General features: G+C 46.1%; 1 protein-coding gene across 1 annotated transcript in view; it reads right to left on the reverse strand.

Annotated features, from left to right (window-relative positions):
- Nucleotides 1–11341: 11341 nt before the first annotated feature.
- LOC311514749 (disintegrin and metalloproteinase domain-containing protein 20-like) overlaps nucleotides 11342–13045 on the reverse strand; it is a 73353-nt gene continuing 71649 nt past the window's right edge. The window contains exon 7 of the mRNA XM_084617442.1: nucleotides 11342–11538. Coding sequence (XP_084473568.1) covers nucleotides 11476–11538 — 63 coding nt within the window. The 3' untranslated portion in view covers nucleotides 11342–11475. The remainder of the gene's footprint in view (nucleotides 11539–13045) is intronic.

Raw genomic sequence — 13045 nt, forward strand, 5'->3', positions numbered from 1 at the left:
CGGGTAGGTAAATGGTGTGAGGCAAGCGTCGGGGAAGGGGACATGGTGTGGTATGCCTGGCTTGCCGCAACCAGGGGGCAGCCAGTCCGATATGGGGTGCATTTGGGTGAAGAGAGGGAAGCTGGAATGGGGAGAGTTGTGACCATGGGACCTTCTGGGATATAGACATTGCAGTGGCAGCTGGGGTTGGCATGGCTCTGATGGAGTTTGGTGGATGAGTTTGGGAGGTGGAGGTGTGCGGCATGGTCACTGACTAGAAGCTGGTTTTAGGGGTTGGTATGGCAACACCCATTTTTTCATGTTCTCTGTGTATATATATCTTCCTACTGTATTTTCCACTGCATGCATTCAATGAAGTGGGTTTTAGCCAATGAAAGCTTATGCCCAAAAAAATTTGTTAGTCTCTAAGGTGCCACAAGTCCTCCTCGTTTTTTTGGGGTTTTTTTGCTGATACAGATTAACACAGCTACCACTCTGAAACCTGTAGGGAGAGGATAACCCTTAGTGGTAGTGTCACACATCTGTTGAGAGAGTGTTTGCTGGGTGCATAGACCATGCTCAACCAGTGCTGCAGACAGCACATATGGAGTCTGGCATACTTTACTATGAAAGTCGTAGCTGCCATATGTCCCAGAATCTGAAGGCATGTCCTCACTGAAGTTTGTGGGCTGACAGTCACCGTGGAAATAAGATCAGTGGAAATAAGGTCAGTGTAGTGAATCTGTGGTTTTGCAATATTGCCTTGGCTTGTATGGAGTCTAGGTCGGCTCCGATAAACTCCAATTGCTGGGTTAGTTCCAGGGTGGATTTCTTTTCGTGCTGCTACTACCACAAGCATTTTTGAGAATATGCAGGGAGCAGTGAACAGTCAGAAGGGAAGGACCCTGTATTGGTAGTGGTTGGGTCCTACTGTGAACCTCAGGAACCGTATGTGGGCAGGACGTATTGTAATACGGAAGTATGTAGCTTGGAGGTCGAGGGCTGCAAACCAGTCCCCCCGCCTAGCGCTGGGATTACTGTGGCCAGAGTGACCATTTTGAACCTGTGGTTGCTTACGAACCTGTTGAGTTTTCAGAGATCTAAGATTGGTCTCCATCCCACTCCTTTCTTCTCTGTCAGAAAATATTTTGAATAAAAACTCCTCCCTCAGTATTGATGTGATATTGGTTTTACTGCACCCAGCAGTAGGAGGTGGTCTACTTCCTGTTGCAGAAGGTGCTCATGAGAGGGGTCCTGGAGAGGGATGGGGGAGGGGAGTGGTATAGCTGTGAAAGGAATGGTGTAGCCTGATTATATGATCTCCAAAACCCATTGATCTGTGGTTATCGCAGCCCAGGCATGGTAAAATGGGCGTAGGCAGTGACCAAAATTGTGGGATTGGGTATCTATTGGCAGTAGAGGTGTGGGGACATCATGCATACCTTTGACAAAGACTTCAAAATTGTGCCTTAGATGTAGATGGACGGGTGGACGAGGCCTGGTTCTGTGGAGCTCCTCATCTCTGAGCCCATTGTTTGGGTCTGTTCTGAGTGAAGTATCTTGGTTGTTGATGGTTAAATGAGGTGTCTCGTGACCTCAGGTATGGTGTAAAACGAGGGGTTTTGTCAGGTGGTGGGTGTAAGCCTACTGTATACAGCATTGCTTGGGAGGCCTTCATGGTAAGGAGGACATCGTCTGTTTGAGACGAGAATAGTTTATCTCTATCGAAAGGAAGGTCCTCCACTTTTAGCTGTAGTTCTTTTGGAATTCCTGAAGCCTGCAACCATGATGTTCTTCTCATAACCACAGCTGTTGCAATTGTTCGGGCAGCTGTGTCTGCTACATCCATTGAGGCTTGCAGCACTCTGCAGGCTATTAACTGACCCTCATTGATAATGGTGTTGAATTGAGGACGTTTATGCTCGGGGATGTCCTCCACAAGCTCTTGTATTCTGTCTATGTAAAATTCCAGCACCATGCGGACATCTAAGGTATGGAGTGTTGACTCCTGTCTGCTCTCATGGGATTTTGGGTAGAATGTTGCTAGGTGGATGGGTTAGTTGAGGTGTAATGATGAGGAAATCTTAGGTTAAAAACTTAGGATATGGTCAAGTTTTGGGGGTTGGAGATAAAAGTGATAGAGTACCCAGTCTCGATAATTTCCAGTACCCATATGTCTGTTAAAGTGGCAAAGAGTTCTGTGGCACCTTATAAACTAAGAGACATATTGAAGCATAAGCTTTCGTGGGTGAATACCCACTTCGTTGAACGCATGTAGTGGAAATTTCCATCTCTTGTAATAGTTTACCAGATTGGGTAAAAGGGAATGAGGTGATCTCCGAATAGTTGGGAGATGGTTCCAGTGCTGCAAGATGTGGGAATCTCAGGCCCTTGACCAAGGTTTCAAATTTGCTGCATTGATGTCAATGGTTAGAATGTAGTAGTCAGAGGAGTAGGCTGTCATCTCCTTGTGGGTCTCTGATTCCATCCCAGTTGCTCATATTGTCTGTGCTGTTGTGCATAGGGAGTGGGTCAGAATCTCTCTAGGGCATAATAATTTCTCTGTCTTTTCTTGGTCCTAGGTGTATAAATGCCCAGGGACCTCAATGTTGCCCTCGAGTCCTTGAGCATATGGAGGGACTCATGTTTTGGCTGCGAAGAGTTTGGGCCCTACAAATGGGAGATCTTTGACCACTGAGTGCACCTCTCTGGGGAACCCAGAGAGATCATAGAATCATAGAATATCAGGGCTGGAAGGGACCTCAGGAGGTCATCTAGTCCAACTCCCTGCTCAAAGCAGGACCAATCCACAACTTAATCATCCCAGCCAGGGCTTTGTCAAACCTGACCTTAAAAATATCTAAGGAAGGAGATTCCGCCACCTACCTAGCTAACACATTCCAGTGTTTCACCACCCTCCTAGTGAAAAAGTTTTTCCTAATATCCAACCTAAATCTCCCCCACTGCAACTTGAGACCATAACTCCTCATTCTGTCATTTGCTACCACTGAGAACAGTCTAGATTCATCGTCTTTGCAACCCCCTTTCAGGTAGTTGAAAGCAGCTATCAAGTCCCCCCTCATTCTTCTCTTCTGCAGACTAAACAATCCCAGTTCCCTCAACCTTTCCTCAGAAAACATGCTCCAGCCCCCTAATCATTTTTGTTGCCCTCCACTAGACTCCCCAGTTTTTCCACATCCTTCTTGTGGTGTGGGGCCCAAAACTGGACACAGTACTCCAGACGAGGCCTCACCAATGCCGAATAGAGGGGAATGATCACATCCCTCGATCTGCTGGCAATGCTCCTACTTATACAGCCCAAAATGCCATTAGTCTTCTTGGCAACAAGGGCACACTGTTGACTCATATCCAGCTTCTCGTCCACTGTAACCCCTAGATCATTTTCTGCAGAAATACTGCCTAGCCACTTGGTCCGTAGTCTGTAGCGGTGCATGGGATTCTTCCATCCTAAGTACAGGACTTGCACCTGTCCTTGTTGAACGTCATCAGATTTCTTTTAGCCCAATTCTCTAATTTGTCTAGGTCCCTCTGTATCCTATCCCTACCCTCCAGCTTATCTACCACTACTCCCAGTTTAGTGTCATCTGCAAACTTGCTGAGGGTGCAATCCATGCCATCCTCCGGATCATTATGAAGATATTAAACAAAACCGGGCCCAGGACCGACCCTTGGGGCACTCCACTTGATACCGGCTGCAAACTAGACATGGAGTCACTGATCACTACCCATTGAGCCCGATGATCTAGCCAGTTTTCTATCCACCTTAGAGTCCATTCGTCTAGTCCATACTTCCTTAAGTTGCTGGCAAGAATACTGTGGGAGACCATATCAAAAGCTTTCCTAACTTCAAGGAATAACATGTCCACCGCTTTCCCCTCATGCACAGAGCCAGTTATCTCATCATAGAAGGCAATTTTGTTAGTCAGGCATGACATGCCCTTGGTGAATCCTTGCTGACTGTTTCTGATCACTTTCCTCTCCACTAAGTGCTTCAAAATTGATTCCTTGAGGACCTGCTCCATGACTTTTCCAGGGTCTGAGGTGATGCTGACTGGCCTGTAGTTCCCCATATCCTCCTTCTTCCCTTTTTTAAAGATGGGCACTACATTAGCCTTTTTCCAGTCATCTGGGACCTCCCCCGATCGCCATGAGTTTTCAAAGATAATGACCAATGGCTCTGCAATCCGCCAAATCCTTTAGCACCCTTGGATGCAGTGCATCCGGCCCCATGGACTTGTGCTTGTCCAGATTTTCTAAATAGTCCTGGACCACTTCTTTCTCCACAGAGGGCTGGTCACGTCCTCCCCATGCTGCGCTGCCCACTGTACTAGTCTGGGAGCTGACCTTGTTTGTGAAGACAGAGGCAAAAAAAGCATTGAGTACATTAGCTTTTTTCCACATCCTCTGTCACTAGGTTGCCTCCCCACACTTTCCCTGACCACCTTTTTGTAGCTAACATACCTGTAGAAACCCTTCTTGTTACTTTAACATCCCTTGCTGGCTGCAACTCCAAGTGTGATTTGGCCTTCCTGATTTCACTCCTGCATGCTCAAGCAATATTTTTAAACAGCTCCCTGGTCATTTGTCCAAGCTTCCACTTCTTGTAAGCTTCTTTTTTGTGTTTAAGATCAGCAAGGATTTCACTGTTAAGCCAACCTGGTCATCTGCCATATTTACTATTCTTTCTACACATCGGGATGGTCTGTTCCTGCAACCTCAATACGGATTCTTTAAAATTCAGCCAGATCTCCTGGACTCCTTTCCCCTCATGTTATTCTCCCAGGTGATCCTGCCCATAGAATCATAGAATATCAGGGTTGGAAGGGACCTCAGGAGGTCATCTAGTCCAACCCCTTGCTCAAAGCAGGACCAATCCCCAATTAAATCATCCCAGCCAGGGCTTTGTCAAGCCTGACCTTAAAATCGTCTAAGGAAGGAGATTCTACCACCTCCCTAGGTAACGCATTCCAGTGTTTCACCACCCTCCTAGTGAAAAAGTTTTTCCTAATATCCAACCTAAATCTCCCCCACTGCAACTTGAGACCATTACTCCTTGTCCTGTCCTCTTCTACCACTGAGAATAGTCTAGAACCATCCTCTCTGGAACCACCTCTCAGGTAGTTGAAAGCAGCTATCAAATCCCCCCTCATTCTTCTCTTCTGCAGGCTAAACAATCCCAGTTCCCTCAGCCTCTCCTCATAAGTCATGTGTTCCAGACCCCTAATCATTTTTGTTGCCCTTAGCTGGACTCTCTCCAATTTATCCACATCCTTCTTGTAGTGTGGGGCCCAAAACTGGACACAGTACTCCAGATGAGGCCTCACCAATGTCGAATAGAGGGGAACGATCACGTCCCTCAATCTGCTCGCTATGCCCCTACTTATACATCCCAAAATGCCATTGGCCTTCTTGGAAACAAGGGCACACTGCTGACTCATATCCAGCTTCTCGTCCACTGTCACCCCTAGGTCCTTTTCCGCAGAACTGCTGCCTAGCCATTCGGTCCTAGTCTGTAGCGCTGTATGAGATTCTTCCATCCTAAGTGCAGGACCCTGCACTTATCCTTATTGAACCTCATCAGATTTCTTTTGGCCCAATCCTCCAATTTGTCTAGGTCCCTCTGTATCCTATCCCTGCCCTCCAGTGTATCTACCACTCCTCCTAGTTTAGTATCATCCGCAAATTTGCTGAGAGTGCAATCTACACCATCCTCCAGATCATTTATGAAGATATTGAGGGAGGATGAGGTAGTCAAAGTTTGCTTTTCTGAAGTCCAGGGTCCGTATTCTGCTGCTCTCCTTTCTTCCTTGTGTCAGGATCCTGAACTCAACCAGGTCATGGTCACTGCCTCCCAGGTTCCCATCCACTTTTGCTTCCCCTACTAATTCTTCCCGGTTTGTGAGCAGCAGATCAAGAAGAGCTCTGACCCTACTTGGTTCCTCCAGCACTTGCACCAGGAAATTGTCCCCTACATTTTCCAAAAACTTCCTGGATTGCCTGTGCACCGCTGTATTGCTCTCCCAGCAGATATTGGGGAGATTGAAGTCTCCCATGAGAACCAGGGCCTGCGATCTCGTATCTTCCGTTAGTTGCCAGAAGATATCCTTGTCCACCTCACCCCCTGGTACGGTGGTCTATAGCAGACTCCCACCATGACATCACCCTTGTTGCTCATGCTTCTAAACTTAATCCAGAGACACTCAGGTTTTTCTGCAGTTTCATACCAGAGTTCTGAGCAGGCATACTTCTCTCTTACATACAATGCAACTCCCCCACCTTTTCTGCCCTGCCTGTCCTTCCTGAACAGTTTATATCCATCCATGACAGTACTCCAGTCATGTGAGTTGTGCCATCAAGTCTCTGTTGTTCCAATTACATCATAATTCCTTGACTGTGCCAGGACTTCTAGTTCTCCCTGCTTGTTTCCAAGGCTTCTTGCATTTGTGCACAGGCACTTGAGATAACTTGCTGTTTGTCCTGCTTTCTTAGTATGAGGCAGGAGCCCTCCCCTTTCGCGCTCTCCTGCTCATGCTTCCTCCCGGTATCCCATGTCCCCAGTTACCTCAGGGCTTTGGTCTCCTTTCCCCGGTGAACCTAGTTTAAAGCCCTCCTCACTAGGTTAGCCAGCCTGCTTGCGAAGATGCTCTTCCCTCTCTTCGTTAGGTGGAGCCTGTCTCTGCCTAGCACTCCTCCTTCTTGGAACACCATCCCATGGTCAAAGAATCCAAAGCCTTCTCTCTGACACCACCTGCGTAGCCGTTCATTGACTTCCTTGATTCAACAGTCTCTACCCAGGCCTTTTCCTTCCACGGGGAGGATGGATGAGAACACCACTTGCGCCTCAAACTCCTTTATCCTTCTTCCCAGAGTCATGTAGTCTGCAGTGATCCGCTCAAGGTCATTCTTGGCAGTATCATTGGTGCCCATGTGCAGAAGCAGGAAGGGGTAGTGATCCGAGGGCTTGATAAGTCTTGGCAGTCTCTCTGTCACATCGTGAATCCGAGCTCCTGACAAGCAGCACACTTCTCAGTTTTCCCAGTCGGGACAGCAGATAGATGACTCAGTCACCCTTAGGAGGGAGTCCCCGACCATCACCCCCCACCTCCTTCTCTTGGGAGTAATGGTCGTGGAACCCCCATCCCTAGGACGGTGCATCTCATACCTTTCCAATCAGTGGAGTCTCCTTCTGCTCCCTTCCCTCAGATGTATCATCTAGTCCACTCTCCACATTAGTACCTGTGGAGAGAACATGAAAACAGGTGCTCACCTGTATCTGCATTGTTGGTCCATGGATGCTCCTTCTTCTTCTTCTGGAGGTCACATGCTGCCAAGTTTCTTTACTGTCCTTCTGTCCCCTCTGCGCAGCCTGCTTTGATTCTTCAGAATGTTGTGCCCGAAGAAGCATATCCTGATGTATGTCCAGCAAATCTTCATTTTCTCTTATGCAATGCATGGTTGATACAGCAGGTTGGACTAGATGACCTCCTGAGGTCCCTTCCAACCCCGATATACTATGATTCTCCAGACCTTGAACCTTCTCTTCCAATATGGAGACCAGCTTGCACTTTGTACAGACAAGGTCGCTTCTGTCCTGTGGAAGAAAGACAAACCTGGCACATCCTGTGCAGGTCACAACAGCTGATTGCTCACCATCCATATTACCTTCCTTCTAAGAGCTTCCTCAGCTGTTGCAGTAACTACTCAGAGAAACCTGCAAGACGAAAGCCTCAGTAGGCTCTCCCCAGGCAAACTCCCAGTCAAACTCCCTCTGTTAGCCTCTCCGCTGTTCACCGCTCAGCTGGGTCGCAACTGGCTGCCTTTTTATAACAATCAGGCCCATCTGGAACAAAGCACTCCCAATTCACTTTTCAAACAATCAAGCACATGGTCAAACTGATGGAACCGAGACGCCGTTCTCATCACCACCTCAGTGGCTACAGACCTCGTTTCTGTGTCCGCTGAGTCCAGAGCAGACTGCAGTACTGTCCTGGTTATTAGTTGTCCCTCCAATATTATGGACCTGAATTGCTCTTTTTTCTATTCTGGAATAAATTCAATAATTTTTGAGAGTTTGGCGTAATTATTATGATTGTACTTGGCCAGTAACGCTTCATAGTTGGCTATCCTCAGGTGTAGAATTGCAGTCAAGTATGCCTTATGGCTGAAGAGGTTGAGCCTCTTGCAGTTCTTGTCATAGGGCATGTTTTTGGGGTGCTGTTGTCTGCCCCATTCATGAACTGCATCCATCACCAATGAATTGGGAGCAGGGTGCAAGAAGAGGAATTCTGTTTCCTTTGCTGGTACATATTTTTTTATCCAACCTCTTGCACGTAGATGGGATTGCTGCTGGAGTCTGCCAGATTGACCTATTTGGCTCCATAATCACATCATTCATAGGAAGTGTGATTTTGGAAGAGGCCAATGTATGTAAAATCTCCAGGAGTTTGTGCTGTGCCTCCTTAACTTCTTCCAGTGAGATGTCTAGTGAGCTCGCAACTCTTTTGTAGAGATCTTGAAATTGTTTGAAATCATCTCCTGTGTTGGGAGTTGGTGTCATTATGGTGTCCTCAGAGGAAGATGAAGAAAAGTGGGTTGCTGGCACCATCTCCTGGTCAGAGGGTTCTTCCTCCTCTTCAGCCCCCTCTTCTATAGGTTCCAATGGTCCTGGTACCAAAGGTATGGGTGAATGATGTAGGCTCACCCTGGGTGGGCTGGAAGGTTTGTGTTGTGGGGGGTATGTTGCCCATAGGTTCCAATATGCCCACGGTGGGAGAAATGGCATTGGTGGCAACCATGGGTAACCGTACCAGTGTGTGTCTTTGGGGTCAATGTAATATCCCCTGTGCGGAGGGTCTGGTCTTCGTGGATCGTGGCCCAGAGAAGAACATTGAGGAGAATATATTTCCCCTTTGTCCTCATAATTCTTATTGCTCGAAAATGGTGGAGCAGAACATGATGGAGTTGTGAGGTGGCTCAATACTGACCATGCGGGGGCAGTGTCAGTGCTGAGAATAGGGGATCCAGGTGTCAAATTGACCATGAGGTCTTTGTGGTGCAGGAATTGTTGTGTTGTTGGTGGCATTGGTACCGTAGAAGACATATCTATTGGTACTAATTTTTGCAGCATGATTGTGGGTGCCGGAGTGCGTACCGAATTCATGGTGCTTGCAGAAGATGGTGCCGTTGGATGCAGATGTGCTGAGCCACTCAGTGCTGAGTGTTTAGTTGGCTCTGCCAATGCCAATGCATGGGGTTTCAATTTAGGAGGAGGAGTTTAAGTTGTAAGTCTCTCACCTTTCTGGTCTGGGCTTTAAGGTTGTGGCAGTACAAGCACTTCTGAGGTATGTGTTTCTTGCCGAGTTGGTGGACACACTGTGAGTGCCCATCTGAGACAAGTATTGAAACCTGCAAGTGAGGCAGCATTTAAAACCTGGGGAACCTGGAGGAGTGCTTTTCCCCCAACAAGATCCAATGGCTGGAAGTTGAGGCTAGACAAATGCAGACATAAATAAGGCAAATATTTTAAAAGTTAGGGTAGTTAATCATGAGAACATTTTATCAAAGATTGTGGTAGATTCTCCATCACTGGCAATTTTAAAATCAGATAGGATGTTTTTCTAAAAGATATGTTTGTTGTTAGATGTTGATAGCTGTTTGGCTGAGTGTATGTGTTCCCTTTGTATGCTGCCCCAGCCATGCGCAGACAGCTGGCACGGCAGACTTTGAGCAAAATTACCCAATCACCACAAGCTCTGTTAAAGGATGAAGGCACCCAGCCAGGTTTACTGTCGACAAAGCACAGTACTAGTATCCCACAGACTCTACCGGACCACTAATACATGTATGCTCGTAACAATAGACGAGCTCGGGGAACGGCGGGACTTTCCGTTCCTCCTTAGGCTAGACAAAGATACTCCCTCTGAGATACATCTTTATACCCCAATACAAACAAGTTAGTACTCCCCCTCTGACATAGTTACTGACCCCTGACATGGCTAGTTATTATCCATTACCTTGTACATGTTGGTTCAATCAAAACACCTTTATTATGTACTGTTATCCTGACCTTATCTTTTAGGAGGGGTCAGTGTGTTCCTGTTACCCTTGGGGAATGTTTTTATACCATCCTTGATATTGAGATGTTCTGGTACCACTTGATATCGGGATGTGTTTGCGTGAGTACTCTGTGACCAGCACTTCTTAGGAATGTGTATTTCTGCAATATCAGCTCTGTTCTTGCCAGATTCTGTGAGCAGGTCCTGCCTCATACCAGGCCTCTGATACAAGGGCTTATGTCTCAGGATCTCTTCCTACCACGATGCACTAGTTCAAACAGGAATTAATTCAAGCAAGTCCTATGACCTGTGTTATGCAGGTTAGACAAGACATCAAACGGTCGCATCTGGATTTATAATCTATGAACGTTTGCATACTGGGACTCTGGTTCATGAACAGTGAATAAAGCAGAGTGATGTAGAACTGAAGTCTGAGCAAATCTGCCCCAAAAAAATCAATTACAAGAAACAAACTGAATAAGAAACTGTAGGACTGGCCAAACATTTAGAATTTGAGCAGGGTTTCACATTTGCTTTGTACAATGAGGGCCTGGAGGTCTGGAAGCCATCTGTGCTGTTGCATAGGAGGTTGAATGAACTGAGGATTTTCCCAAGTAGGTGGAGACTATCAAGCTGTGCATGCCTCTTAGGCTACAGAACCCAAGGGAAAACCTAATGTTGCAATGGCTGGCTGGGCTATGCAGGAGAATAATGGATATATTTGGAGTGGGGGTACTTTGTCTAGTTTCCAAACAAAATCTTGCAGAATATCTTCAAGGTCTGAATTTAATATTGACAGTTATAAATATAAAGAACAGTATTACCATATTTTTAAAGTTTAAAATAAAAGAATCTTACACAATTAATTGTGTGTGGTCGAAATGTACACGGCCCATCAGGAATTTTCCAACATAGATTGAATAAAATACAATAACCTGTTCCAAAAGGTGAGTAATTGTAATGAGATCCCTTTCTGTCCAAAGCTCTAATGCAATCAGAACAACATGAAGGCCAAATGGACGGTACATCTAAAAACATAAATATTAAAAAAAAAATCATCTACATGTAATGTTTTGAAGCTATATATAACCATACAATCCTTCATATAATCCACACTGCTGGTGTCACTCTCCAGTCTGTGTTCCAGTTTACCTCTTCAGCCACAGAAGCTGCATTGGAGCTCAAAATAAAATCATAATATTAAAGGGACACTGTTGTTGATCTGAAAAATCTCATTTCTGTCTGGAAAAATGTTTACATGTTATAGTTACAAACAACACTCATTTTTCTGATAAATTCTTTCAGCTTTAGTAATCATATCTATTTCTTTCTTTTGTTTACTTTTGCGTTTGGTAGTACTTTGTATACAGCCAGTTTCTCTGTTCTGTTTTGGTGATGGTCACTTGTACTTTCTCATGCATTAACATGACATCACTGCTCTCGTGCACAGCTCTGGGGACCTCATGGATGGTGCTTCCTGTAACTGAGTCGGGGGATTACCATTAATGACTTAAAATTATATTGCAGAGAACAATCCAACAGTATGTTAGCAGAACGCTGAACTAAATGAGGCTTGATAGAAGACCTGTGTATTAACTGCACTAATACTAAGTAAAACTTTTTAAAGGGACACAACTTTTTATTTTAAAAAAAAAGAAAAACCCTTACAGATTTCCAAAGTTCAAGTTTCTGGTAAAGCATCTTTTAAATAAGTATGTCCTGACATTTTGAAAAATACAATTATTTTAAAAGCTATTTATAATGGCTCTTATGATCCCATTGATATTTATAGGGTCTTTTCAGCAAGGGAGAACGGACAGACCTGAAAACAACAGCCCTAGACCAGGTAAGGCCTGTTTCTCCCACTCACACCTCCCCCCCAAAAATCCAAGGTTTCCTTTCCTTCTGCATGTAGTTAAAGGGCAAAGGAGCCGAGGGGGCAGCTGAGAAAAATCTCCTCCTCATCATCCAGATCCCTTAACATGGCAGGGAATCAGTGGAAACTTAGTGACAGGGCAGGGGAGCTCCCATCTTCCCAGACACGTAGCACAGTGCTCGATAGCAAGGGGAGCCCACAGGAAGGTGGGGGTGCAGTGAGGGCTGTTTCTTTACTCCGTTGATTTTTAAATGGAGGTTTTAAATTCAGAAGCCTTTTCAGGTACGTGATGACTGGAAGTTGGCGAGCTCCAGACCAGGCGCAGATTGCTATATCCCCTCATGGCTAGACATGGCATAGCAGCTCCTTTGTCTGTTGCCTCCCGCCAGCAGCAGCTCTGGCCACTAGATGCTCTGTCCCTTCTTTCAACCCAGCTGCTGGACCAAGTCACTTAGAGCCTCATCCCTCCCAGGGAAACAAAAGGTCCAAATAAATCTAAAGTCTGATGATCTTTGACCAGGCCTTCAGACCTAATTTAGGCTCAGTTTTCCTTGCCCATTTACTCCCGAGGCTCACACCTCTCTTCTGTGGAGAGTGGGAGGGGAACCCAGTCTAATCCTCTCTCCCTTCTGGACTCCAGCCCAGGGTCCCTGTGTTAATCAGCTAAAGTCTGCTTCATACAATCCCCTGCTGCTTCCCTGGGTTGCTTCCATCTATGCCTGTTTACAAGCATCTTTCACAGAGCTACTCTCTAATCCTCTCCCCACAGAGATCTGTCTCCTTGGGCCGCTTCTTCCCAGTCTGCTGCTGCCCATTTCCTCAAGCTCTCAGCCTCTCTGGCAGCCACGTATTCTGCCTAATTTGGAGACTTTTATCCGAGCTGATGCTAATTGGACACAGTTGTGGCTAGAGACATAACTGATCCACTTATCAACTCTTTCATGGCTTCTACAGTGTGGGGACTGTACCACCATCGCAGATAGACTATGTTTTGTTGAACAGTGGTTCTACTCCATGCCTGCAGGAAACAGGAAAGGTAATCTCTAAAGGGAAAGTGGCACAACAAGAACCTTCCCTTGGATGGAAGGCTACTAAACACAGTTTGTACAATTGG

This window comes from Lepidochelys olivacea (assembly GCF_965140295.1).
Source record: "Lepidochelys olivacea isolate rLepOli2 genome assembly, chromosome: 1".
Lineage (NCBI taxonomy): Eukaryota > Metazoa > Chordata > Testudines > Cheloniidae > Lepidochelys > Lepidochelys olivacea.